Below are 27,979 nucleotides of genomic sequence, written 5' to 3' on the forward strand. Positions count from 1 at the left end.
CCACGCAGCGCGCACGAGAGGCCGCGCTAACAACAGCGGGGCTTCCCCAGGCTTCCCCTCCCGGGTCGCAGGTGCCAGGCTTGAGCCCAGGACACAGAAACTGCACTGGGCGCAAAGGAGCAGGGAGTCCCCGAGGCGCCCCCGATCGGCTGCATCGCGAGTGGGACCCGAAGCGGTCGGTGTGGTGTCTGGGTATCCGGGAGCCCAGAGCGGGAGATTGGGGCTGAACCCTCCCCGCTGCCCCCACCCCGCGCCCGCCTCCCGCCCCCGCCCCCGCCCGCGGCCTGCAGCGCGCCTCCCTCACCACCCAGGCTCTGGCGAGCCGCTCGGGCCGAGCGGTGGGAGCCACGGACAGCGCCAGCTGCTGCTGCGGGAGCTACTCCGGCTGCACCATGCGGGAGCTGGCCATCGAGATCGGGGTGCGAGCCCTGCTCTTTGGGGTCTTCGTGTAAGTAGTGGTGAGCCGCGGGAGGGGACCCAAAGACATAGCCTTTGGGAGACCCAACTTTTTTTGAGCTGATGCATCCCGCTGGGGCCTGGGTTCGAGGTCTCTCCTCGATTGATGCCTGGGATGTTCCCTGTGGGATCAGAATAAACCCTCTCCTCCTTTTCTTGGGAACCCTGGTGCACAGTGATCCTAGCATGCCTGGCTGGAACTGGGACCTGCTCCCATAGTAGCCCCTAGTCTGGAAGCGTGTCTGGAGGCCCCTAACTCGGGTGCCCCAAGTCTGAGTCTTTTACCCAGCCTTGCACACCTGTCCCTGGGATTCAGGATGCTCTTTAAGACCAGGTCATGCAGCCTGGCCGGTGCCCTAGGGAAGTTTCTCTCTCCTGTGATCTCTTGAAGCTGATGATGGCTGGCTATTTTTGCTCTTGGCCCCATCTCCCGCCACCCCATGCTGTGCCCAGACTGCCAGGGTCAGCCTAGGAGACTCCTTGGATGTGGCTCCTGAGCTGACCACCCTACAGAGCACCCTTCCAAGAGGTGTCTGCCTTACTTCTCTGGCTGGAAAACTGTTGCCATGGAGGGTTGAGCCGGTCAGGAACTGCAGCTGGCTGCGGGGCTGGGAACACCAGGAGCTCTTTTTACATGTGGGTGGGTGTTCTTTTCCTGAGAGGCAGAAGCCCTTCAGGGACAGCGTTGAAATGTCCAGGTTGCACCTGGGAATAGCCATTTCCGAAAAAGGAGGGAGCCTGGTGCAATTCCTTCAGAGATGTCTGTGCTTCCTCAGGCAATGGGACTGCTTCTCACTGGTCCTAAGGCTCACCACAGCGGGTTTTCTCTTCTCTCTCAACTGTCTTCTTCAACCCCAACTGGTAGCCAGCCTTAAGTGCTTGTCACCAAGGCAGACACGTCTGCACGTGCCCCTCCAGTAGCAGGCGGGTTTCCCCTCTCCCACCCATAGCCAGCTGACACATTTTAAATATTGAAGTTGCACAGACTCTGGATTCGCTGAGGTCTTAGGGTGTGTGTTTGGGGAGGTCCCATAAGACAAACAGGACCCCACCCGCAGAATTTCTGCCCCAACCATGGCAGGTGTGTTGTATCAAAGACTACTTCTGCATCTCAGGTAATATGAAGGAAAGTAATGCTTTGTGTGTGTGTTTGTGTTTGTTGTGTGTGTGTGTGTGTGTGTGTGTGTGTGTGTGTGTGTACACGCGCGCGCGTGCATGTGTTTAAACTAGGGATTAAATTCATCCTGAGGGTTCATTCACACCATCAGAAAAGCCTGGGAGCTCTCCAGATGCAGGCCACCCCCACCCCCCAATGGTGCCTTCTGACTGAACACTAGTGTTATTCACTGGGAACGAGGAGCGGGAACTTTAGTTGGATCTTGATGCATTTGAAACAATGAAACCTTTCCCTCCCCTCACTCCAGCTCTCCACCTTTGGAGTAAACATTTCAAGGAGTGAGTGGTCTCTGGGCAGTTTGCAGTTGGCAGATAGGCTAAAACCCCATTCCATTATCATGTGCTAAAAATGATAGACGAGCATTTAGTGCATGGTAGAATCTAACGTTTGTTGGAGGAATGTCTACAAAAAAAAAAAAAAAAATGCAGGAATAAAGTGAAATAGGCCCGTGGGCTAGCTGCTCTAATTGCTTCTGGGAATATTTGCTCTAAAAGGGTCTAACCACATGTAAAATATTTATATGTTCTCACATTTCCCTTCAAACATTCTTCCGAACACTTACGAAATGTTTACAGATATACAATGGTTCGTGTGGTGAATTAGAAAACTTGGTACATATTGTTTATATGTGTCTGGCTTCTTCTAAGATTGTTATGTTAAAAAAAAAAATCACTTTTCAGTCTTTTCTCCAAAGTCCCCTCCTGTGTTACTCAGTGGGGGATATGCAATTACTCCCCACTGCAGGACACATATGGACATTGATTGTGTTTTGGCATGATTCTTGAGTTTCCTATGAAATTGCAAATATTACTACCAAGACCAGATTGGCGCTGAAGGCAAGCTGGGGGTGGAGGTTCAGGCAGATAATGGCTTCCGGGGGAGCCTAGGAGGATCGGGGACACAGATGACCCCTTGTTTTCTTAGATAAGCTCCTGGCACCTTGACAGAAGCTGGCTTTGGGAGGGGAGTTTTCTCCTTCCTTTTGGCAGAGCTGTGAAGGGGAAGAGACTGGAGTGGAGACCCCTTGTCATAAAGATGGTGGTCCCCACAGCCCTGGACTACTTGGGAAGTCCCTCCAGGCAAGCTGAATCTGGTCTCCCCGATACACTGACCAGTGTAGATGATGTAGTTCATCACCCGTTTGAACTTGTCATGTCTGTCCTCTCTTCCAGGATGAGAGGCTGGTTTTAAACCAGAGAGAGCAGCTCCCCTCTTTGCTAGCTCATACTCTGGAGCAGTGGTTCTCAACCTTGCTTAATGCGACCCTTTAATACAGTTCCTCATGCTATGGTGACCCCCGCCCCCGAGCTATGATATTATTCCGTTGCTACTTCATCATTGTAATTTTGCTACTGTTATGGATTGTAATGTAAATATCTGATGTGCACGCTATCTGCTATGTGACCCCTCTGAAAGGGTCATTAGACCCTAAAGGGTTTGTGACCCACAGGTTGAGAACCACTTCTCTAGACCTTTCCTGGAGATGTGCCTGCCTTCTGATCACCTTTCCCTGCCTGGAAGCAGGCCTGTCACCTCAGCTGATGCCCAGACTACTCCCTGTGGACTTTGAAAGAGGGCTAATGAAAATGTTCTGGACCCATGGGCCTGTAAGCTGTCCCTCAGTGACTCTCGAGGGAAAGCTCTTGGTGAGGAAGTCAGGTATGGTGCCCAGGATTTGTGCATTCAAGTCTCAGAGGGGAAGGTCTGCTGACAGTCTCAGACTCAGTGCCTTTGGGGCAGCTCTGCTTCAACACTTAACAAGCTAACAGCCACAAAGGAACAGCTGTAAACGCCAATGTGTCTGGGGCTTCGTATCAACTTCAGCCTAACAGAGGGCGACGTTTATGGGAACTCCATGGTTAGGGAACTTTAGAGGGCCACATGCAGCTTTAAGGGTACAGTTAGTGCTCTGATGCTGGTGGGTCTCAGGGGCCCTATTGGTCCTATCCAGAGATATGGATAAGCTGTCACCCAAGACTCCAGGAGAGAATCAGTAAGTGTGTCTACAAATGCCAGCAAGAGCTGGACCTTGCTCATCAGCTCTGAGCTCCTGATCACCAGCCCTGTGCCCTAGGTTTGCTAGTACCAACATTCCAATAATGTTTACTGTTGTTCTCAATATGGGGGCTCCCATTTGTTGGGGGACTGCTACATGAGAAGTAGTGATGAAGGCTGTCACATATGGGGTCTGGAGAGGTGGCTCAGGGGTTACGAGAACTTATTGCTTTAATAGAGGACCCAAATTCAGTGCCCAGGACCCACATCGGGCATCTCACAAACATCTTTAAGTGTAACTTCCAGGGGATATAATGCCTTCTTTATGTTTCTGCTGGCACGTACACTCCCACAAGTACATACCATACACAAGCATACATATCACATATGATATTTGTAGGACTCTAGCCTGGGTTGGTTATGGTAGCTTGTGCAAAATGCTCAGTGTACTGCAAAGGAGGGAAGGATAATTAACCTGGGGAGTGGTGAGAAGGTGGGGACAGACGCCAGGGAATGTTGCCCAGAGTTGACTGCTCACCTAAGCATCCAGTGCCAGGTGGATGAGGCAGGCCTGGGCTCAAGGACATTCCTGCAGAGTAAAGGCCTGGCAGCCGACAGGCATAGTTTGGACTGGGAACAGCTCACCAGGTGTGGCTGCAGGCTGTGGTTTTACCGACAAGGTGGGATGTTTTCTGATGGGAAGTGAGCCTAGAATGTAAGGAGACTGTAAGGAGGCCTGGTAAGTAAGTGTGTGTGCCTGTGTGTGTGTGTGTGTGTGTGTGTGTGTGTGTGTGTGCGCGCATAGGCCAGAGGTCAACCTTGGGTTTTGTTCCTCAGGCACTGTTCACCGTTTTTGTTTGTTTTTTTTTTTTCTTTGACTGTCTCTTACTGACCTGGAACTCTCCTAGCAGTCTAGGCTAGCTAGCTAGTGAGTCCCAGACATCCACCTGCCTCCATCTTCCCAGTGCGGGGACTCCAGTCATATGCTACTATGCCCAGCTTTTTGTGGTTGTTATTTTTGAAATGGGTTTTGAAGCTCAAGCTCAGGACTTCAAGCTTGCACGGCAAACACTCTACAGACTGGGCCATCTCCATGGCCTGGCTCTGAAGATTTGAAACAAAGCCATCTGCTCAGGTATTGGCCCAGGAGTGTTACGGGACCATTCTGTTGGTCACACAGGTCTTGTTCACTTCCGTGGGGAGCAGTGTGTGGCTCTACCGTTGTTGCTCGGCAGAGCGGGGACGTGTGTGAGCGCCTCTCTCAGCTGGTCTTGTTCTGTGCTCTGTCGACTCCGTGCTTTCCTGCCACTGCATTGCCAACAGCTGCCCTAGGGTTTCAGACACCTCTCAAAACGCAGACCCCAGCATTTCTTTCCCACCAACCCGCAGGTTATGAAGTGCTAAACTGGACTGTGGGTAACTCTGACACAGGAGGTCAGCAGACCACCTTTGGAAGTAGCCTCCTTCTACGCTGATGTAGCACACTCAAATTTCTAAGAAAACCAAGTGACCATCAGGAAGCTAAGTCAGAAGGTATCGATCAAGCCCATGGCCAGATCACATGGGGAACCAAGAGGGAAAGGCAAGAAGATAGAGATGTGTCTTAAACCCTAGGGCAGCTGTTGGCAATGAGTATTCCCCTTTAAGGGTCTCTCTGCTTCTTCTCTCCTTCTTGGCCATGTGAAACAGCTGCCCTCCCTGGCCCTGCTAAGGGGTTAACTGAGGCCAGGTAAGGAGTCCTAGTCTGTGGAGCACTGGGTAAAGGCGTCGTGAGTTTCCTTAGGGGAGAGCATGGAACTGTATGCCGACATAGTTCTGAGACAGGGCCACCGGGACAGTTGCCATGGAGGCTCATGATATTGCAGGTGGACTCTGGGACAGAAGGTATCTGCTAACTGAGATGTGGGGTTTGGCTAGCTACTGTAGCATTAGCCTATTTATGATAGCATACCTGTAGTAGTTTTGTTACCACTTATGGCAAGATTCAAATGATGTATTGGAAGCAAAGTGGTATGACAGAAGACAGTGGGCTTTGGAGCTATGCGGGTTCATGTTTGGATTTGTGCTGTCACTAATCAGCAAATTGCTTTGGATCTCTGAACCTCAGTTACTTTATATGAGAAGTGTAGATAATAGCTCACTGGATTTGATTAGAATGGGTGCTTTTAGTGCCTGCAGGAGATGCCACTGTCTTCTCTCCTTGCTCTCATTAATCCTCATTACATATATGTAGTATCTGTGAATGGCATCACGGTAGAGTTGTTATGACTGTGGCCTTTAGCCTTAGATTGCCCGAGTTTCTAGTCTGATTTTGCCCCTTATAAACTGTGTGAGTCTTTGAGCAAATTATTTATCCAGATTAAAGCTCTGTGTCCCCATCTGTTTAATAAGAATATGTAGTTATATTCCTGAACATCAGGCTTGTGCTTAAGTGAGACAGTGTTTAGCTCATTGTAGGCATTCAAAAAAAAAAAAAAAAAAAGCTAATGCCGTTATTGTCCTTTATTAAAACAAATCCATAACGTGAAGAGAAATTCTGTAGATAGATAAGAGCATTCTTATTATAAATTATTTAGTGTTGGATTTCTAGCAAAGAATAAAGTCCTTTAAGTATATTTCGAGGGATTCCTTTTAGCCTGCTGAGAGTTTCAGCTTGCTATAACTCAACAAGTCCAGCTCTCTTAGCTTGCTCATGGGTCTTGCTATCAGATGGGGTGGAGAGCTCAGTCTGTGGATTCTTAATGGGGACTCAACCTATGGACATTTGTAGTAACAATTCTGAGACAGCAGACGCAAAGTGTCACCAGTACATCTGTATCAGATAATGCGTTAATGGAAACAGTCTATTCCTATTGCCTTCAGAGTCATTGAGTTCAGTTAGAACTCAATGCTCAGGAGCTTTCTCCATCCAATACCCTCTTGCCTTCATCTATGCATGTAGGAGTAAGTGTCCCTGAGCATGTCTTCTTGCCCTGGAAATGCATCTTCCTGACTGACTGACAAATAGTGCTTCTGTTTCAAATAATATTGGCCACTGTACAAGAGATGGCTGTGCCCAGAGTTCTCAGAATTGATGGTACTTTCCCACAGGGAGATGACAAAAAGGTACCATCACTTTCAGAACTGGTGGATGCAGTTATCTCAGTTGGTTATAAAGATGATGCCTTTTATGAGCCACACAAGGCTTATAAAAGCTTGGCACTTCTACTTTTCTGGGGTAGTATTTGTATATAAAAATTATCTCTGTAATATTGCTTCTTTAAAAACAATCATCTTGATGCCATGTGTGGAAGAGCTACAGACCCTGCGTATAGACAGCTCCTCTTGTTCAGCCAGGACCGTGAAGGGGCTAGGGGACTTTGAGGTTCTGGGGACAAGTGGAAGGATGCTGCAGGTAGATGCCACAGGGAAGCCTGGGGACAGCTTCAACACAAGTGGCTCCATAGGAGCTGGGGGCTGGCATTACACCGTTTCTACTGAAAACAGAGGCACAGAGAGCAGGATCGACTCAGTAGGGGCATTTAGGTCACTTTCCAGAAAGCTGGGGATCAGCTGGTCAGTGCTGGATGCTTCCATCTGCCTTACCAGAGGGGTTTAAAGGTATATTTCCATTGAAATGGGAGTTTGAGCCGTATGGAATTGGAGGTGTTCGACTGATTTGACCTACAAAACTGGAAATTTCATTTAGTTCAATCCAAAAATAACATACACAAAGAAAAGTACCCTATTCATAATGGTGCAGCAGCCCAGAGCAGCCCCCACCTGCCGAGCCTACTTCCATAGCCACCCTAACACAAGATTTTGACTCAACGTGAATGGATTCACAGTGTGCAGGCTTCCATGTGACTTTTGTCTCGGCATGTGACAGTTCATTCCACACTGTTGAGAGCGCTTGTTTATTCTCACACCACAGAGATACCTATGCTTGTCCAAAACCCTGCTCAGTTACTCATGTTGCTTGTTATTAATGGTTTTAACAATTAAACATAATGCTGGTGTGATTTTTTTTTTTTTTGACAAATCTATTTGTAATTAGGGGGAGCTATACCTTGGGTGAATGCACTGTGGTTTTTTTGTTTGTTTGTTTTTGTTTTTGTTTTTAACAAAGTGATTGGCTTCTCTTTGTCCAACAGGAACTCTGAAATTGCAATCCAATTTGTATAGCACATTACTTTCCCTCAGAGAGCTGTTCAGAGAGGCCTACAGCAGCATCCCACCCTGTAGAAGGGTATACATCATGACACATGGTCACATAGTTAACTCCTCACTCTGTTAGGGATAAAGATGAGATCTTACCCAGGAGAAGTGCTGTAAATGCACGTTGATGTAATATGTGATGGATGCCTAGGGCAGCATATGATTAACATTCAAGCTCATCTCTTCATTCCCTTTGTATGACAAATCTTTTCCTGGGGAGATGCAACACATGTATCTACTTAACCCCAGATAGTGAGCCTGTAACATACCAAAGTATGGATACCACTAAAGTCCAGCATGGTGAACCAATGCATTTTATTTGGGTTACTTATAGGAATATGGGTGAGGGATTAATTACAGGAACAGAAATGACTCAAAGACAGCTGCATCACCAAAGCCCTCCCCAGCAAGGGTGACAGCTCCCAAAAGCTAGGAACCTGTAGCACGTAGCACACCTATAGGTCACTCAACAGTCTGGAGAGTGTCCCTTCCAGGTACCCTGGTTGCTCTAAACCTCTTCCAGGCAGCTTGGCTGGTTTCTGCATCTTTCAGTCTTGTCTCAGTGTCTTCTTGAAAACTCAGCTTCCTGCATCTGAGGAGCACTCTCAGCTTTTATTAGTTACCCTGGCAGAGTGGGGCCTAATGAATTTGGTCAGTTTCAAGAACTTCCTGAAGCTATTTTGAGTTGTATTACTTTCCTGTTTGAGGAGCTTCCTGCAGGATGGAATGTTTCAATCTCAGAGGACACTGTTACACAATACCCCTTCTTCTCATCCTTCCTGTGACTTAGCTGTGACAGACACCAGTGAAAAGATGCCTAACACCACAGAGTGATAATAATAGGAAGCATGCAGCTCTTAGGACCTCAAGGAAGAGCGGAGGGATTTAGAAAGTTTAGGGATGAAAGAAGTCATTGAGAAAATGCTGGTATGTGTTTACATGTAGTAACTTTTAATTGACCTAATGTGTATATGGTGGTTATAGGAAGCAGGTGACAGGGAAGAACTTTAGTACCAACTGTGCCTCTTGTCATGTTAGATGACTGGATTGTTGTAACCACTCAGGCAGGAAGTGATATTCTAGTTTTACAGAGTGAAGAGCCAACACCTTTCATATTCAGAGAGCTCCTACCAATCAATATGAAGAGAGAAAAACCCCTCAATAGAAAAATGGGCAAGGGCTATGAACAGATATCTGCTGAAAACACAAAGAACAAATCTACCTTTCAGCATGTGACTTCTGTAGAAATGCTAGATGTGCTGCTGCAAACAGCATGATGACATTGCATGCAGATGAGCCCAGCTTTTCAGGAGCGCTGGGAAACGTAAACAGCCATTGCAGTTAGCCATTCTGGTTGACTATCTCTTGACTTGAACGACACCTAACAACTATCAGTAAGTGATAAGGCAGAGGACAGCAGTGTGCGTGGATGTTTTCATGGGGTGATGTGACACATTCAGTTTGTTCTTCTAGCTATGATAACATCCCTCTAAGGACCCACAATAAGACACCTTAGTGGTGGTTTTTGTTTGTTTGTTTGGGGGTAGGGTGGGGTGTGCTAATAGAATTAGATCATATAAATTTGGTGTTTTTCTTTAGCTACTTTGTCTGTTTCTTTGTTTTTGGTTTTCAAGACAGGGTTTCTTTGTGTAGCCCTGGTTGTCTTGGAACTAGCTCTGTAGACCAGACTTTGTGCTACTTATAATTTAAATAATTTTATGGTATAGATTTATGATTTTTATGCATAAACAGTAATAATCAATATAGATATTTCCTGTTACAGACCACACACACACACACACACAACTTCTGAATGTGACACTAGTGTTTCTTTGGAGATTGCTACAGGATATTTGAAGCAGTAATGTGCCTCAAATCAATCTTTCTGCATTTTACATCATATAGAACATTTAAGAAAACTGAAAGACTAACATACCAATTATAATTTATGTTGGAAGGGGTATTTGGTCAGTGTTCTATTGCTGGGAAGAGACACCATGATCAAGTCAACTTTTTATGAAGGGAAACATTTAATTTGGGCTTTCTTACATTCAGAAATTTAGTTTATTATCAAAATGGTGGAAAGCATGGTAGCATACAGGTTTACATGGTGCTGGAGAAGTAGCTGAGAATTCTACATCCATATCCACAGGCAGCTGGAAAAGAGAGAGCCACTGGGCCTGGCTTGGGTTTTTGTAATCTCAAAGCCAACCCCCAGTGACACACTTCTTCCAATAAGGCCACACCTGCTCCAAAAAGCCATACCTACTCCAAAATGCCACACCCCCTAATCATTTCAAAAAGTGCCACTCCCTGTGAGTCTATGGGGGCCCTTTATATTCATACCACCACATTGCACTCCCTGACCTCCATAGTCTTGTAGCCACATTGTAATGAAAAATGCATTTAGACCAACTTCAAACGTCTTCATAATCTATCACAGTCTCAACACTGTTTAAAAGTGCAACATCTTTTCTGAGACTCATGGCAATCCCTTAACTGTAACCCCCTGTGAAATCTCCTGACACTTTTCTGGCATAAGTGGCTTTCCTTAGCCATGGAGGGATATTCATAACTCCTTTCTTATATCTTTGACTCTAAAGCCAGAACCACGTGGCCGAAACTGGCAAGTTCTGCTGCTTACTGGGGCTGTAACATGGTACCCTAGTTCCATTACATCTGCACCAGCTTTCTGTTGTCAGTGATTTCATCCATTGCTTAAGCTTTTAAAACATTCCTTTCCACAAGATGGAAGCTAAGCTGGGTGGGGTCTTTCCTTGAGGTCACCACTCCCTTTATTCCATTTAACATCAAGCTTTTCTTTCAACTTTTTATCTCCTTAAACCCTGTATTTAGCTCCATTTTGCTTCAGGATGTTCCTTTTCTCCTCAAACTGTGCATTTTGTATTTTTGCTTGCTTATCTTGCTTTTTTAAAATTATAGATCTATATAAGAGTGGCCACTGATAACCACACGACAAAGTCAATATTAGGCTGTATTGAAATCTCTTCTGCCAATGCAATTAATCCCAAACTCTTGAACTTAGCTTCAGGAAGAATTTTTTGGACCAGACAAAAACAACCACCTTATTTGCTAAACTATCATAAGAACAGCCTCTAGGCCACTTACTAATATTCTTCTTTCAACCCTCTTGAGCCATGCTGTGATAATTCATCTGCATTACTCTCAGCATTGCTGTCTTTGACATCTACTATTATGGTCCATAAAGCCCTGCTTAAAGTGTTCAACTGCTTTCCTAATCCAAAGTCCCAAGTCTACATTCTGCTAACAAGCAGCATGGTTAGGCTTGCCACAGCAATACCCTGTTCTCTGGTACCAACTTCTGTTTTTGACAGTGCTCTCTTGCTGTGAAGAGACACCATGACCTAGGCAACTTTTTTTTTTTTTTTTTTTTTTAAAAAAAAGCATTTATTTGAGTCTTGCTTATAGTTTCAGACGTTTAGTCCATTGTCAGCATGGTGGGAAGCATGGTGGCATCCAGGCAGATATGGTGTTGGAGAAGTAGCTGAGAGTTCTACATCCGGATCCACAGGCAGCTGGAAGAGAGAGGGAGCCATTGGGACTGGCTTGGGCTTTTGCAACCTCAAAGCCAACCCTTAACAAGGCCACACCTCTTCAATCCTTTCAAATAATGCCACTAGCTATGAGCCTTTGGGGGCCATTTTCATTCAAACCATTGACAGAGGCTGCAGGTAGTGTTAGAGATGGCCATGGCCCTCTTTGAGAAGCAATGTTGTAACACATTGACCACAGAATTAGTCCTGCCCCTTTACTCTAAAGTTCTGTGGGGAAATACATTGAAGTGCCAAAGTAAGAGGCATAAAACTCCTCACCTGTAAAGACTTTCATTGCAGCGGGGTCCCTACACATCTAAGGAAGTATGTATGCTAAGTGAAATAAATCAAAACTCAAATGGTCCACTTTGAAGATGGCTTGCAATTACAAACACAGAGAGAATATAATATTGCTATTAAAAAAAAAAAAACTCCTTCTGAAAATCTTTTAAAACAGGTAGATATAATTTTATGATACATGTGATTAGAAACACTGCAAGGTTATCACAGAGTCGCTGTGGTGGTATTGTGTTCCCCAAAATATTGTGCAGGCTAATAAACTTATCTGGGGTCAGAAAACAGGACGGCCACAATATTAAACATGAGGATAGACAGTGTTAGCACAGGCCTTTAATCCTAGCACTCCAGAGACAGAAATACCTCTGGATCTCTGAGTTCAAGGCCACATTGGAAACAGCCAGGCATGGTGACTCACACCTTTAATCCCAGAAATCCAGCCTTTAATCCCAGGGAGTGACGGCAGAAAGTAGAAAGGTATATAAGGCGTGAAGACCAGAAACTAGCAGCATTTGACTGGTTCAGCATTTGGCTGGTTCAGCATTTGGCTGGTTAAGCATTCAGGCTTTGGAGCAGCAGTTCAGCTGAGAGCCATTGGGATGAGGACTCAGAAGCTTCCAGTCTGAAGAAATAAGATCAGCTGAGGAACTGGTGAGGTGAGGAAGCTGTGGCTTGTTCTGCTCCTCTGATCTTCCAGCACTCACCCCAATACCTGGTCCAGGTTTGTTCTTATTAACAAAACGGTTACATCTCCAAGTCACAGCTGTTAGAAGTGTGTGTGTGTGTGTGTGTGTGTGTGTGTGTGTGTGTGTGTGTGTATGTGTGCGTGTGTGTGAGATTTGACAAATGCTTGAAAGGATGGCAAGGCAGATGTGTTGGAAAGAGTGCATTTCCCCCAAAGAAAGATGAAATGCTTCCTGAATCCCTTCATCTATCTATCAGGACCACTCCCTTCACTTTTCAATTGTAAACATTTTGATATATGTTCTTATAACACACACACACACACACACACACACACACACACACCACAGTGAAGCATGCCTGTAATCCCAGTAACTTGAGAGGCTGAAGCAGCCAGCTCTGGTCTCATAGTGAACTGCCAGCCTGGACAAGAGAAGGACCCTGCCTCAGCATCACTTTCAGCCCGCAGAAGCCCCACAAGGGTTCCTTCTATTACACGTTAATTTTCTTTACATTCTTTATCTTGTAGATATTTGCTATCTGTGTAAATTATGCTTGATTATTTTTACTAGCTGTCTGGATCCCTAATCTATTAATCTAGAAATAGAATTTTAGAATATTTCATTATTTATGTGACAAACAGCATTGTGATATATTGTTGCCTAAGAAGCTTTTACAGTGGACTTTTCTGGATCAAAGCACCTTGTGTAGTGTATATTTATCTCCACATTGACAAGCTGTCCATTCAAAATGGTCTACTGTCTATATTTACATGTCACCAGACATGTGAAAGTTGACTGTTTTATTTTGTCTAATGCTGGATGTTAAATTGGTTTCTTTTTGTTACTTTATCTTATCAGTAGGTGTGTATATTTTTGTGTGAGTGGATACTATATGTGTTTAGGTGCCCACTGAGGCAGAAGAGAGTGGTTAGTCCCTTGGAGCTGGAGAAAAGGCAACTGTGAGCTACACAATTTGTACTGGGAACTGAACTTGGGTCCTGTGCAAGAGCCACAAACACTCATAACTTCTGAGCCATCGCTAGCCCCTGTATAGGATGTTTTAAATGTCTGTTTTGTCTGGGAGGGATTGTAGCATCTGCTTTTCATGTCTCTGTATTCAATGTTGAGCAGCTTCTCACACTTGGTCTTCAGTAAAATGTCCAGCTTTTCTTTTGCTCATGCTTCTACTGGACCTCCAGATTGCTCTTCTTGATGTGCAGAAGTGCTCTATGCTGTGTGGATGCCATGGTTTGAATGTAGCATGTCCCCTTGGCTTATGTGACTGAACACTTTGTCCCCAGCTGGTGGCACTGTCATGGGAGGATGTGGAACCTTAGGAATTGGGTCCCTGATAGAGGAAGTGAGTCTCATCTTAGCATGGCAGGTGGGAAGAGGTGTTGAAGTTTATAGCCTAGCTTTTCTCTGCTTATTGGTCATGGAGATGTGAGCAAGCAGCTGCCGCACACTCCTGCCACCATGAAGCTGTCTGTCACCAGGATTTGCCACCACGGTGAGTTGTACCCCTCAAACCATAATCAAAGTAAACCCTGCCTCTCTTAAATTGCTCCTTGTCAGATATTTTGTCAGAGCAAGGAGAGAAATATCCAGTATGACAGATATTAGACCTTCACATATTGTAAATGTCTATACCTCCATGGTTGGCTTTGAAGTTTCCTTTGTGATTTCTATTGCTCACAAGTTTGGATTTTCATATGGTTAAAATTGACATTTTTCTCCTGTACAATTTCTTTCTTATTTAGAAAGTCATTTTCCATCTAGAACAGAAATATTCTTTGTCGTGTCTAGTATTTTATGCTTCAGTTGTTTAATATTAATTCTCTAGTATAATGGTTATTTCTTTTAACTGTGTGTTTGTGTGCATGCTTGAGCATGTGTGTATTCACAGGTACACATTCATGTTGAGGACATACATGGGAGGCCAGAGGTGTTCTCCACCCTAGCTTTTGAGATTGGTTTTCTCACTGAATCTGGAGTTCACCCATCTCTTAGGGATGCTTGGGTCTCTGCCTCTCCAGCACTGGGATTACAAGTATACACTGTTGCCCCTGGTTTATTACATGGGTGCTGGGATGGATTGGGTCCTCATGTTTACACAGCAAATGCTTTACCAACTGAGCTGTCTTCCCTCTCTTTCCTGTCAAGTGGTTTTTCTGTCATGAAGAGACTCTAGTTTGTCTGGGTGACACTTTTATCAGAGGCAAATATCATATGTCTGTGAGCTTGCAGCTGGATCCTATTCAGATTTTCTATTTACCTGCTGTGATTCAATTGACATTTTAATTACTGTAGTTTTTTTTTTTTTTTTTTTTTTTTTTTTTTTTTTTTTACTATTCTGATATACATATACCACATATGGAGAGGGAGAGGGAGAGGGACAATATCTTGAGGAAATGCCCCACCTTGTAGAAAGTGGAGTAGCACAGTGGTTAGTGATGTAAGCGTCCAGTTCAGAATGTCCTGGGTCACAGTACTTATGTGCTGTTAACTAACTGTGAAAACTTGGTACAAGTTACTTTCTCTTTCTGTGTATTGGTTACATAATCATCAATATGGATTAACGATTGTGTAAAAATAGCTTCATGGTATTGAGATCAAAGGCTATAGCTTATTCATCTATTTAGTTATGATTACCATTTTCTGTGTGGCCATATATAGTGAATTTTAAGAGTAAATATACACAGCTTGAACATAATTAGCAGTTTCCATTTGGTGGGCACAGAGTTCTAAATATACTAGTGCAAGTTGTCTATGCTATTTAAACCCTTACAAACTTGTTCTTCAGTGTACCCCCTTAAATGTGATGGTGGGCTCTCTCCATCGGAGGGGATAATTAAAGTCTTTGGGTTGTTTTATTGTTGCTGTTGAGATAATTGTTGTTTTTTTTCTATTGATGCCAGCATTCCCTGTGTTTCTTTTCCTGCTATTTTATATTTTGATGCTTCTCTCCTGCTGTGGTGTGAATACATTCCCAGTGTTCCCAATAAGGACGTGTTATCTCCAGTGTAACGATGTTAGGAGGTGGGGCCTGATGGGAGGTGTGTAGGTCACGGGGCTTCACCTCATGGTGGTTAGTAAAGAGCCTGCTGCTGTCAGTTCACTTCCTTGTCCTCATCTGCACTTCCTGTCCTGTCTTCCTTTTTTCCATGGAATGATGGAGCACTATCCACGTTGGATGAATATGCAGGAGCACTTCTGTATTGGATCTCCCCAAAACAGGTTTTGCTTTTTATAAATTACCCGGTCTCTGGTATTATGTTATAGAAACAGAAAATGGACTAAGACACTCCCAACCTTGTGCATCTTACTTTTAACTGAATAACTAACAATATTTTTGTTACTGTTCCTTTTCTCCATAAGTCATTTGTATGTTATAATTTATGTCAATGTGTTTCTAGTTAATGTATCGCTTTTACCTCCCGATGAATTATTTTATTTTATTGCTATTATTTTCTTTCACATCCTGACTGCTCTTTCCACTCTCTTCTCCTCCCAGCCCCTCCCCTACTTCCTCTCTTCACCTCTCCCATCTGCTTCTCCTCAGTTTCTCTCCAGAAAAGGGCAGGCCTCCCATGGATATCAGCCAAACTTGGTATATCAAGTTGCAATGATACTAGGCACCTCCCCTCATATTAAGGCTGGATGAGGCAACCCAGTATGATGAAAAGGATTTCAAAGGCAGACAAAAGAGTCAGAGACAGCCCCTGCTCCCACTGTTAAGAGTCCCCCAAGAAGACCAAGCTACACAACCATAACATATATGCAAAGGGCCTTAGGTCAGTCCCAGGCAGGCTCCCTGGTTGTTGGCTTAGTTCCTGTGGATCCCTATAAGCCCAGGTGATAAAACTAATGAAAATGTCATTTTCTGTGAAATTCCTTATTTTGAAGTTTATCTAACAATATATTTCTATATTACCTTTCACAAGACATATAATATTTATACAAAATATATTTTCTATCCTTTTAATTTCAACGTATCTTTTTTACTCTCTTTTCATTTTTAAAGATGTTTCTTATAAACAGCATTCAGTTCTTTCTTTAATTTTACCCATCTGGCCAGTCTCTGTCATTAGTTAGAAATGTTATACATTTACAGTTAATGCAATAATATCTACTGTAGTTTAAATTGATTATTTACTTTCAGTTTTCATTTGTCTCATCTATTCTTTTATCTTTTTTTCCTACAGTCTCTCAGGTTTGTCAAATCCTTGTTGATCTCCTTCGCTGTATTCTTTCTTTAATGTTAACCTATGCCCCTCTAATAGAGTTTTAGGGAAGAACCACATTTGCAATGGAAAAATCTAGGACAGCATCCATTATTCTCGCTTTTCAACCTTTGGTAAATTATCTTAGATTTTTGTTTTAAATTATAAGTCCCATAAAATATTCCAATTATCTTTGCCTTGAATTTCATAAATTAATCCAATTGATAGTCTTTGTAAATATTTGCATTTCCAATACTTTATATAATTTCTTTGAGATTTGGTTTTCTGTCGGGGATTGTATCTTTTACGCTTGAAGGATTTCCTTTCATAGTTCTTGTATAGTTTTCTGGGAATGAATTCTGCTGGCTTTTATTTTCCTGCAGTTGTCTTCATTTCGATTTTACTTTTAAAGCTATTTTGGCAGATATAGAACCCAAGGTTGTCAGTTTCTTTGAGGCTGTCTTTATCTTGTTTTGTGGACTCTGTCGTTCCTCCTGTCATTGCTGCTGTCCTAAATATCGTGTGTTGTTTTATTTGACAGAGTTAAGGCTTTCTCTTTGCATTTTGTTTTCAAGCAGTTTGACTGTGATATGCTTGAGTTCATCCAATTTGCATCTTTCTTGCTGGGTTCAGTGAGGTTCTTCAAGCTCTGGCTTTCTTTCTTTTATCAGCTGAATAGTCTTAAGTTGGTGTCTCACCTCCCGCCACACACACACACACACACACACACACACACACACACACCCATCTTCCTTCTGCTTCTTCCCTTTTGGACCTGTATTAGACAGTTTGCTATTGTCTCATAAGCAATACAAGCGTTAGGTTCTCTGTTTTGTTTATTCCTGACTTTTCTGCCTCGTGATTCAGTTTAAGGGATTGTCTTTAGACTGGTCTTCATTTTCACTAATTCCTTGTTTGACTGTGTCTATTCTGCCTCTGAGCCTGGGTGATGCGTGCTTTATTGCAGAAGTTCCTTTCAGTTCTAGGTTTTGTTGTTGTTGTTTAATCTGGTTGTTTTTTGTCAGAGCTGTTGTTTCTCTGTTGATGGTTTCCATCTGTTGGCTTGTGTACATTTCTCTTTATCCTCTTTTAACATTTAGGCTAGATAATCCTTTATTGCTAGTTCCCACATCAAGACAATTCAGAGTTTTGGTATTTTTTTTTCTCCTTGATGATGGGTAACGTCTCTTCCCTCTTTTTGCAGACCTTCCTATTGTGTTTTACTTGTACAGGCGTTGTGGCTTACACACTGTAGAGACTCGGGGTTGTTATTTGTCCCCTGGAGTGCTGTTTATCTCGCCTGAACTTGACATGTGCCTTTGGCTCACCTTCGCCCTCGGAGCCTGGCTCTCGGCTGCCTGAGCCCTCTGCGTCGCCTTTGGCCCTATGTTGTATGCTTTAATCCTGGGATGTGCTTTGTCCTTCGTTTGCCTCTTTGGGGTTCCAGTGGAAAGTTACAGTTGGAGGAATTTCAGTTCCAGACTTACCTGGCAGCACCAGTTAGCTGCTGAAATCCCGGCTGGCCTCTGCAGGCTGCAACTGTTCCTTCTCTCTGGGGTCCTTGGAGTGGCCTGTACATTGCAATTTCCGAGCTAACAATGAGTGATGAGAAACTTTTGCGCATAGTTTGGATCCCTCCTGTGGCTAATCTCCATTATAGGGAAGTTTCATTATTATGTTAGTCTTTATTTCATTCCTGTGCACTTCATCTTTCCCATATTCCTTTACCTGCTTTGTTTAACTGATCATTATCCTTTGAGGCTCTTCTGCCTGGGTGTGGATTTGTATATATGTTTTCATTCCTACGAGCAGTGGTTTTCAAGGAAAGAACGAGAAAAAACATGCCAGGTTCCATCAGTCTTGAACTGCATGTTTCTCTAATAAGATTTTTTCAGTTGGGCAGTGATGGCGAATACCTTAATTCCAGCACTCGGGAGGCAGAGCCAGGCAGATCTCTGTGAGTTGGAGGCCAGCCTGGTCTACAGAGCAAGATCCAGGACAGGCACCAAAACTACACAGAGAAACCCTGTCTCAACCCCCTCGCCCCCCCAAAAAAATTTTTTTTCAAGGGTGCTGGAAAGATTGCTCAGCAGTTAAGAGCACTTATTGCTCTTTCAGAGAAGTGGCATTCAGTTCCTAGCACCTACCTGGTGGCTTACAACCATGTATAACTCCAGTTCAAGGAAATCCAATGCCCTCTTCTGTCCTCTGTGTCCACTAGGCTCACATGTGGTACACATATGTACATACATGTATACATTCAGGAAGAACATTCATACACATAAAATAAAATAAATCTAAGAATTTTAAAGGTTTTAAAGTGATTTCCAAGGGTTGAGGGTATAGTTCAGATTTAGAGCATGCCTGACTGTTGCAAGGGCTAGGGTTTGATCCCCAGGGGGGAAAAATGAACACTTTGAACACAGTTCATGTGTTTCATCACAAAATTGTATTTAGTTAAAAACAACAACAAAACAAACAAACAAACAAAACCATCAGGATTTGGTACTGTAGCTCAGTTGGCAGAGTACTTGCCTAGCATTACAAGGTTCCATCCCTATTAGTATACAAGGTTCCTTCTCCATTATAAATCAGGCAGACTGGCACGGACCTGTGACCCTAGAACTAGGGGAGTAGAGGCAGAAGGGTCAGGAGTTCAGGGTCATCTTAGCTATATGGCTACTTGAAGGCCACTCTGGGATTTATGAGACACTGCCTCAAAAATAAAACAAAATGACAACAAAATCACCGTCGGTTCTCATTTCTGTCATGAATACATTCATGGATTTTAGAGCCATTGTTCCAATGGTCTTGTTCTGCCATCTAAAATTCTGTGTATTTCCCCAAACTCAGTACAGACTTGACTTACCCGGCATGTTGTCTCACTCCATATCAGCCCCAAATTAATGAATATAATACTGCTGACAAGAATTCCTGAAATTCTCACTCATGCTTTTGTTTAAATAATCGGCGTACTTGGCTTCTGGATGTGTTTACCTTTAGTCTGGTAGACAAGTGACAAGCTCTTCAGTCATCAATGAGAACATGCAGAGTTAGACTTTTAAATATTAACACCTCTTTATGAAAACCTATATGAAAGAGAATATGTTGCCGTTCCCTGATGTAAGAGATCCTGTCACTGTTTGCTAAAAAGCACAAACAGTATCAGGGAATGAGGTGGGAGAAGAAAATGATAGCATTAAATCACTTCATGGGTTCTTACTGTGTTCCTGGCTGTGTGTGATAAAGCAATTGGCTCCTGCTCTCATGGATTTGCAGCAGCTGTGGTTGCCTGCATAAAACCCGTACAAGATCAAGCTAGCCAAACTTCCAGAAGAGACAGGGAGGAGCTCACCTGGCCCCAACCCTAACTGAATGGTAGTTGGTCCTTGATAGCTGTTTGGAGAGCATTATAGTTTGTTTCTGCTAACTTGACCCGAACCCGGACATAGCTGGGAAGAGGGAGCCTCAGTTGAGGAATCTCCTGTACTTGAGTGGCTGTGGGCATGAGTGAGGCATTTCCTAACTGCTAATTGATATAAGAGGGCCCATGCCGTTGTGGGCAGTGTGGTCTCTGGGTAGGTAGGCCTGGGCTGTATAAGAAAGAGAGCTGAGCCAGCCAGAGGAAGCAAGCCAGTAAGCAGTGCCCCTCCATGGGCTCTGCTTTCGTTCCTGTCTCAGCTCCTGCCCTGGCTTCCCTTGATGATGGAGCATAAGCTATAGGCAGGTGAACCTGCTCGTCCCCTTTTGGTTGGTGCTTTTGGTCAGTGTTTGATCTTAGCGATGGGGAAGCAAACTGGAGAGAAGATTGCTCTTTGGAGATGTGGCTGTTGGAATGTTCCCACGCGCCAATGAATGGTCTCATATCCAGGCACAAATGAGCAACACTAATTACACTTAGTAGATTAATAAAAGACACAGCAGGGGGGAGGGAGAGAGGGAGGAAAGAAAAAAGGGAAGGAGGGAGGGAAAAAACAAAGTTAGGAAGGGGAAGGGGGCAAGTTGGTTGTGGGAGATCTGGAGGAAGCTGGAAGGGAGTAATGAGGGGTGGATATGATCATACTTTATTATATGCATTATTAAATTCTCAAGGGTAAGTTTTTATAATAAAGTTTATTTCTAGAAAGATATTTATTGTTTAAATCTTTAACTAACTCTATGGGTTAGAAATGTTTTTTTCTCCTACTTTTTTATTTTCAAGATTATAATTGAATTGTTTTTCCATTTCCTTTCCTCTCACCAAACCCTCCCAGGAAGTTTACATTTTCTTTTTCTCTTTGATGATGAATTCATGGTTTAAAGAGGCTAATGAACTCACCCAGCACACACTCTCAGTAAGTGAGATGGTCAGTGCTTTGCAAAGAAATTTGAAAGTGAGTGTTTCCTATGTTGGGACAATTTACATGAAATTCGATGGGAAGAGGAGATGGGACCAGCTGTGAGGCTTTCTGATAATCAAGTGACTCTGATGACCTCAGAGGAACCCAGGACATGAAGGACTTGGACATGTTCTGAGCAAATGGAACTTTGACATTCCCAGAATAATGCTAGATGAATTGTCTTATGCCCATTGTCTGAGCCAGGAAAGGCTTTGGGAAGCATCTTGTATCTTTTTCCTTTAAAGTGTCTTTATATCATCATCATCATCATCATCACCATCATCATCATCATCATCACCATCCAGGGAGCTTTGTCAGAGCATTGTCCAGTGGTAGGGCCTTTCTTCCTCCTTTGTTACAGAAGTGCAAAGTTCTGAAGTTGTGGCCTTGTCCTCCCAACCCTATTTGTCTTTATGTACAAATATTTTGAATGAATGTATGTGTGATATGCATATATATCCATATATTGAATTTTCACGTGGTGGGGGTTCATGTGTGTGTGGTGCACATGTGTGTGGAGGCCCCAGGTTACAAAATGCCTTTGTCCATTACTGTTCATTTCTACCCTGAAGCAGGCTGTCTTGCTCACCCTCTGGGCAGGCTCTGAGAATTCCTGACTCTATCTCCTGTGCCAGGCCACCACACCTACCCCACACCCACCGTGTTCTTTCATAGATTCTGGGGATCCAAACTCTGGTCCTCACACTTGTGTGGCAAACACTCTGCCTGCTGGGCTCACTGCCCAGCTCCTTTTCCTCTCTTTCTTGGGATCATTTGAATGTAGCTGTGCTTCTGGGCAGATTTCAGGATGATACCTTGGGCAAGCTTCTTTTCATTAAAAAGCAGAACTTTATCTAAAGGAAGGCCTGGTGTTCCCCTCAGCATAGTCAATCATGCTTTCCTGAGAAGCACAAGAGCCGTGTCACAGGCCCAGGGAACAAGATAAACCCCAGGCTGGTGTCTTTTCACCTCCTTGTTTTCCCAGAGTGAGCTTTCCTGTGGGTCTTTGCTTGGGAAAGGGATGAAACCTAAGGTTTACTGGGAGAGGCACTTTTTTTTTTTAAAGAATACAAAGACCAGCTTGAAAAGGACAAGGACTCTGAGAGTGGCACTTCCTCATTTAAGATAATATCCTTGGCTTCACCTCTGTTGCCCCGTATAGGTAGGGCTGAACCCACTTGTGTCAGGAACTGTATGTGGTCCTGGAACCAAGGTGAGGAAGAACATGTGCTGGCTTCACTATGACACTTGGTGCCATGGGAGGGACAGCAGGGTCCTAAGGTCCTAGGTTGTAATGAGGCCAACTGTACTTGCCTGGGAAATTTGTCACTGCATGGGGGACTTGCCAGGGGCAGTGATGGGCTAGAGGGGAGCTGGGGACTTAGGACAGGGAAATGGGCAGAGCTGGAGCAGGAAGAGAGTTGTAGGTATCAGGAAAGGGCTTCATCTGTGGCTAGTGTGCTCTCCTCTGCGTAGCCCTGCTGTGGCTCTGGCTACCTGGTCTGTCCTTAGGGCTGCTCACCCACGTGTCCTAGCAGTGGCTGGTCCTCCTCCTCTTCCTCTTCTCCCCCATTCTTCTTCTTTCTCCCCTCTTCCCCCTCTTTTTCTATTCCTCTTCCTTCCCCCTTTTTCCTCTTCTTCCTCCTCCTCCATACTCCTCTTTTTTCCTCCCTCTCCCTCCTCCTCTTCCTCTGTTTCCTCCTCCTCCTCCTCCTCCTGTTCCTCCTTCCCTTCACTTCCTCAGGCGAGGCTCTTATGCTTTGTGTGCAATTAAACTACCTAAGCCACCATGACATGGATACTATCAGTTATCTCCCATGTGAGAAACTGGAGCTTGGGGAGGGCCCCCTTTCCCTGTGGTCATTTGCAAATAGGCTTCCCTGTTCTAAAATCTCTGGAGCCATGGCTCTGTTGCTGCAGGTGGATGGAGCACTGTCTCCTGAGTCTCCCACACTGCAGCCTGTGCATCTAACAAAGTGGTATCGGGATATGCTTGACTCGGATAGCAATGATCCATGGATCTGAGCCCGAGGTCCTGGGATCAGTTCTCCATCTCTTTTTGGCTCCTTCATCCTTTCCTTCTTCCGTTCACTGATCTACAGAGAAGAGGTACAGATGTGTCTACAGGATGGAGTCATTCAGGCATACACACTGCCAGTTTTGCCGGAAGAGGAATGGAGAAAGGAGGAAGAAGGGAGAAAGAAGAAAAGGGGGAGGGGAAGAAGAGGAAGATGATGATGATGAGGAGCAGTCACTGCTAGGACATGTGGGAGAGTCACCCTAAGGACAGACCTCCCCATGTGCAGCCACAGAGGCCAGAGGAGGCTGTCAGGTTATTCTGCCAGTGTCGTGGTTTGAAAGAAAATGGCCCCCATAGGGAGTGTGGCCTTACTGAAGTAGGTGTGGCCTTGTTAGAGGAAGTATGTCACTGTGGGGGTGGTCTTTGAGATCTCCTGTGCTCAAGCCATCCCCAGTGAGTCAGACTCTTTCTGATACCTCTAGAACAAGATGTAGAACTCTCAGCTCCTTCTCCAGCACCATGTCTGCCTGCACACCTCCATATCCAATTATGATGACAATGGATTAAAACTCTGAAACTGTAAGCCAGCACCAATTAAATATTCTTTTGATAAGAGTTGTTGTGGTCATAATGTCTCTTCACAGCAATAGAAACTTTAAGATAGCCAATGAGCCTTTAGTCTCAGCATGGGGGTTACAGGAACACTTGACCACACTTAGCTTTTTCCATGGGTTCTGTGGATTTGAACTCAGATCTTCATACTTGCTCAACATACATTCTTACCCACACATGTCTTCTGTGTCCCTTTCCCAGTAGCCCTCTTGTTACTTGGACACTTTCCTGCCAGTGTAAGCCATCTGCTTGTAATGACCATCTGCCTTAGTTTACTACAGTCTGGGGCTCTTCTTTAACAAGTACGGTGTCTCCTTGGATGTCAGAAGACCTTGTTAGAAAGCTGTCTTCCTTTGGAGAGCCAAACCAAAGTGCGTCAAGTGCCTCAGCCAGAGCCTGGGGAACTTTCTGAGTCTTCCGTGTCTCAAGAGTGAGCCGTGGCTTCCATTTTCTTCTCAAGAGTGTGAGCAATGTGAGCACCCATTTTGAATTAATCCAGAAGACCACTACAAAAAGAAAAACCAAGGGAAAAATCCTCCCAACTGCTCTGCCAGCACTTCTAACTCAGGCCCGAGGGCTCCTCCTTCCTTCTCTGGGAATCTGAAGGTATTGTCAAGGAGCTTTTGGATTCAGTTTAGTTATTCCAAGTTTAAATACAAGGGGAGCTTGGTGAGGCTATGGTGGATGTCCCCACTGCAGACCTGGATTCCTCTTCTACCTCTTGTGAGCAGGGACTCAGACGCAGGTCTGAGCCTAGACGGGGCTGGATGAGATTTTACACTGGGCAGTTCTAGTGTAAGTACAGACCAACGGTAGCTATGCCCAGTCTGGATGCCATTTATCTATGTGGCCTTGGGTCAGGACAACAGTCATCTCGTTGGGTTGTGTGCCTTTAGGATCTGAGATCTCTCTGGCCAGGGAGATGCCCAGGGAATAGTAACTAACAGAGTGAATAAATGATGGACATGAGGTGGTTTCCAGTCATATTTTTACTGACTGGAGAAAGACACCATCTCTGAATCTCCTGTGCCTGAGTACAAGATGATCACAGCCAAGGCTGGGGTCTCAGGGTCAACATTTTTTTCCAGGGGACACATACTGAGGGAAGGAGTGACTTCAAGAAGCTCTGTGAAGTTTTCAACTCTACTCCTTCATCCAGGATGGAGGTGTAGACACGTAGGTGACTCTGGCAGGCTTCAGCCCATTTCTCCAGGTGCATACTGATCCATCTCCCCGGGGAGGGGGCTCCTCCTCCTCATGGCTAAGCACCCCCTTGCAGAATTACAGCTCTGAAATGAGCTCTCCTCTCCAGGATCCTTTCCTTTTATCTTAAATAAAATATTACTTATGAAACAAATATAAGAATGTTATATAACACAGAAGGAAAACTGGAAAGAAAATGAAATTATTTATGAGCCTACTACCAAGAGGAAACAAGTTAACATTTTGATTGTATCTTTTTAGCCTTTTCCCCTCCCCCTTTCATAATACAAAACATTTCTGCACAAAAGATGTGCTTCAAAATAAAGCCCCTCACAGGTCTCCTTTTCACATGATGTTGTACCCTCCTTGTTTTCCTGCCTTGTGAGGATATTCTCCTTCATATGGATTTTTGCAAGACCATGACAAAGGAAAATAGCTGAACACAGCCAGCACACTAGTGCTGGAGATGGCCAGGCTTCCTCTGGTTTCCCCAGGCTGCAGAGAAAACCATGATGGACATCCTAGTCCACCATTGCTGGGAACATCTTGTGTTCCTCCGCTCAATTCCTTGAAGAGGAACTTCTATGGCAAAGGCTTTCCCCTCTACTCCTGCCAAATTGCCCCCATAGGAAGGCCAGTCCATGTCTCTTTATCGGCACCTGATCTGACTGGTTCTCCTCATCCGTCCTGCTCAAATGCCCCACATGGGTACCCTTTCATAGAGAGCACTCTCTGCAATGTCCCATGCCTGTGTGTCTCCCCATAGCATTGACCTATATGCCATAGCATGCTTGAGAAGGTCAGAGGACAGCCTGGGATATCTGTCCTCACCTTCCACCTTGTGGAGACAGGGTCCCTTGGTTGTTCGCCATTGTTTGCACCAGGTTAGCCAGCCCACAGGCTTCGAAAGAGTCTCCTGTTTCCATCTCCCATTTTACCATAGGAACACTAGGGTTGTAGACTTGGGATACTGTGCCTGACTTTTGTGTGGATTCTGAGGCTTCAAACTTGGATCTTTAAGCTTGTGTACCCAGGGAGTCATCTTCCGAACTTTTTTGTCATGGCATTGCCGTCTGAGGTGGTGCAATGTATCTCTTATTGCCATCCCTGTTTACGTAACGAGTCTTTGCCTCTACTGCCAGATCCAAAATAACATGTATTATTAATTACAGAAATCTCACCCTTAGCTTAGGCTTGTCCCACTAGCTCTTATAGCTTAAAGTAACCCATTTATTTTAATCTGTGTTCTGTCACGTGGCTTGTTACCTCATCTCTCTGTATTGCTCATGCTGCTTCCTCTGTGTCTGGCTGGTTCCTCTTCTCAGTACCCTCTGTGCCCAAAAATCCTGCCTAGCTATTGGCTGTTCAGCTTTTTATTAAACCAATGAGAGTGCCATATCTTCACAGTGTACAAAAAGATTATTCCGAAACAGTTTACTGTGTCTTTGTTCAGCAGGTTGCACACTTGCGGGTGTGGGGATCTTTCTTGTTGGGAGGATCTTTCTTGTGGGGGGTCACTGCTGTCCTGCACTATTCCTCACCTCAGCTGTTCTTTAATGCCTTCCTTGTCTTGTATGCAGGATATGAATATCTACTTGCATCATCAGAGACACTCATGATTATCATGCCCTAAAAAGCCATTAACAGTGAGGCTTGGTAGCACACATACCTGTAACTCGGCACTTTAAAGGTGGAAGCAGTGTGTTTGGGCTTGATGCCAATCAAAATGACTGGTCACAGAGTGACCATGAGCAGCCCTCAGCTAGTTATATAACTGAGGTGGGAGGTCCTTTTCCCAGGGACTATCCAGGAGCTGTAATTATTATAGTTTCTTATAGCGTAAAACTACTTCCCTTTCTTGAAAAGCTAAGATGGCAGGTGTTGAAAGCAGGTCACGCTTCCACTTCTGACTGGCCGCTGATAATCTGCCCTAGGTCTTGAGAGGAGATAGTTAAAACTCCATGCAAAAGAAGAGCAGCTAGGCCAGCCTAAAGCCTCTTAGAGTGTGGGTCACAAGCCCACATGGGACTGGATAACTGGATATGCTGGTGATGAAAACCTTAACAAAGTGAAGGATTTGCAAATGCTCAATAACCAGACATGAATTCAAAATCAAATGCCTAATGAATCAAGGTGGCTTGGGACTTGTTTTCCCAGGTTGCACTGCACAGCTTTACCACAGCCTTGGCTCTGAATCCACGGCCCACACACTTTGCCCTGTGCAAGCCACTCACCACACAATGCCAATGAATAGTGCCTCAAACACATCGACTCCAATGTGGGACAGTTGTATGTTATGAATCGTAGTGCTTTTACTGTGCATACCATGTTTTCAGCTCTATAGACGCATAATGGTTTAATTAGGGAAAACAAAGGCTTTTAATAGGTGCCTTCCATTATTCCTCAGCATGTAAGAATAAAATTAGTATATCTTTGGTTTGTATTGCATTAGACAGATAAGAACTTCCATCTTACTAATGTGAACAAATGCTTTAATCTTTAATCAGGTAAAGTCATGTCTGACAAAGAATCGTTTCAAATTAATTTCTTTATGAGATTTACCAGTGAATGTTTGGTTTGCATACTTACTTTATATACTTGTATTCCTTAAGTCCCATGAAGATTTCTCAGATGAAAGAGGTTGCTGGTGGGAAATGTTTAGGGAGCCCAGGTCTAGCCTGTGCAGGTAAGTAGCTCTTCAGTGCTCAGTGCCTGAGTCATCTACGTGCCTGGAGACTTGTTGGATTGCATCTTATATAATAGGTGGATGGTCTGGGTTGGTGAGTCCCAGGTGAGGTAGTATAGGTCGAATAGTCCTGGTCACCCACCATTGTTTTGTGTGTTGGTTCCAGGTGCCACTCTTTCTAGGTGGGACAGGAAGTGCCAAATGTGACTCTGCATCTGGGGCACAGCTCGAGTCACTGCCAAGAGTTGGGCCTCAGGACTCTGAATCTGCTCTCTTCTGTGTAAGGATTTGTCAGCAACTTGAAGGCAGGCTTATCAAATTTATGAATGACACAAAACTGGGGTGGAAGACTAATATTTCAGATAATAAAATCAAGATTCATCAAAATCCTGACAGGAATGATGGGCCTATAACTAACAAGATAAATCCTAATAGGATTTGGAGCCTACAGCTGGCTTGGGCTGAGCTGCCGG

The 27,979-nt window shown here is 44.4% G+C and overlaps 1 protein-coding gene across 1 annotated transcript in view; it reads left to right on the forward strand.

The window, feature by feature from the left end:
- Positions 1-277: 277 nt before the first annotated feature.
- Positions 278-27,979, forward strand: part of Plpp4 (phospholipid phosphatase 4) — a 129,259-nt gene continuing 101,557 nt past the window's right edge. Inside the window, exon 1 of the mRNA XM_036191653.1 lies at positions 278-448. Within this exon, the coding sequence (XP_036047546.1) occupies positions 393-448 (56 nt within the window). The 5' untranslated portion in view covers positions 278-392. The remainder of the gene's footprint in view (positions 449-27,979) is intronic.

The sequence above is a fragment of the Onychomys torridus genome, chromosome 1, assembly GCF_903995425.1.
Source record: "Onychomys torridus chromosome 1, mOncTor1.1, whole genome shotgun sequence".
Lineage (NCBI taxonomy): Eukaryota > Metazoa > Chordata > Mammalia > Rodentia > Cricetidae > Onychomys > Onychomys torridus.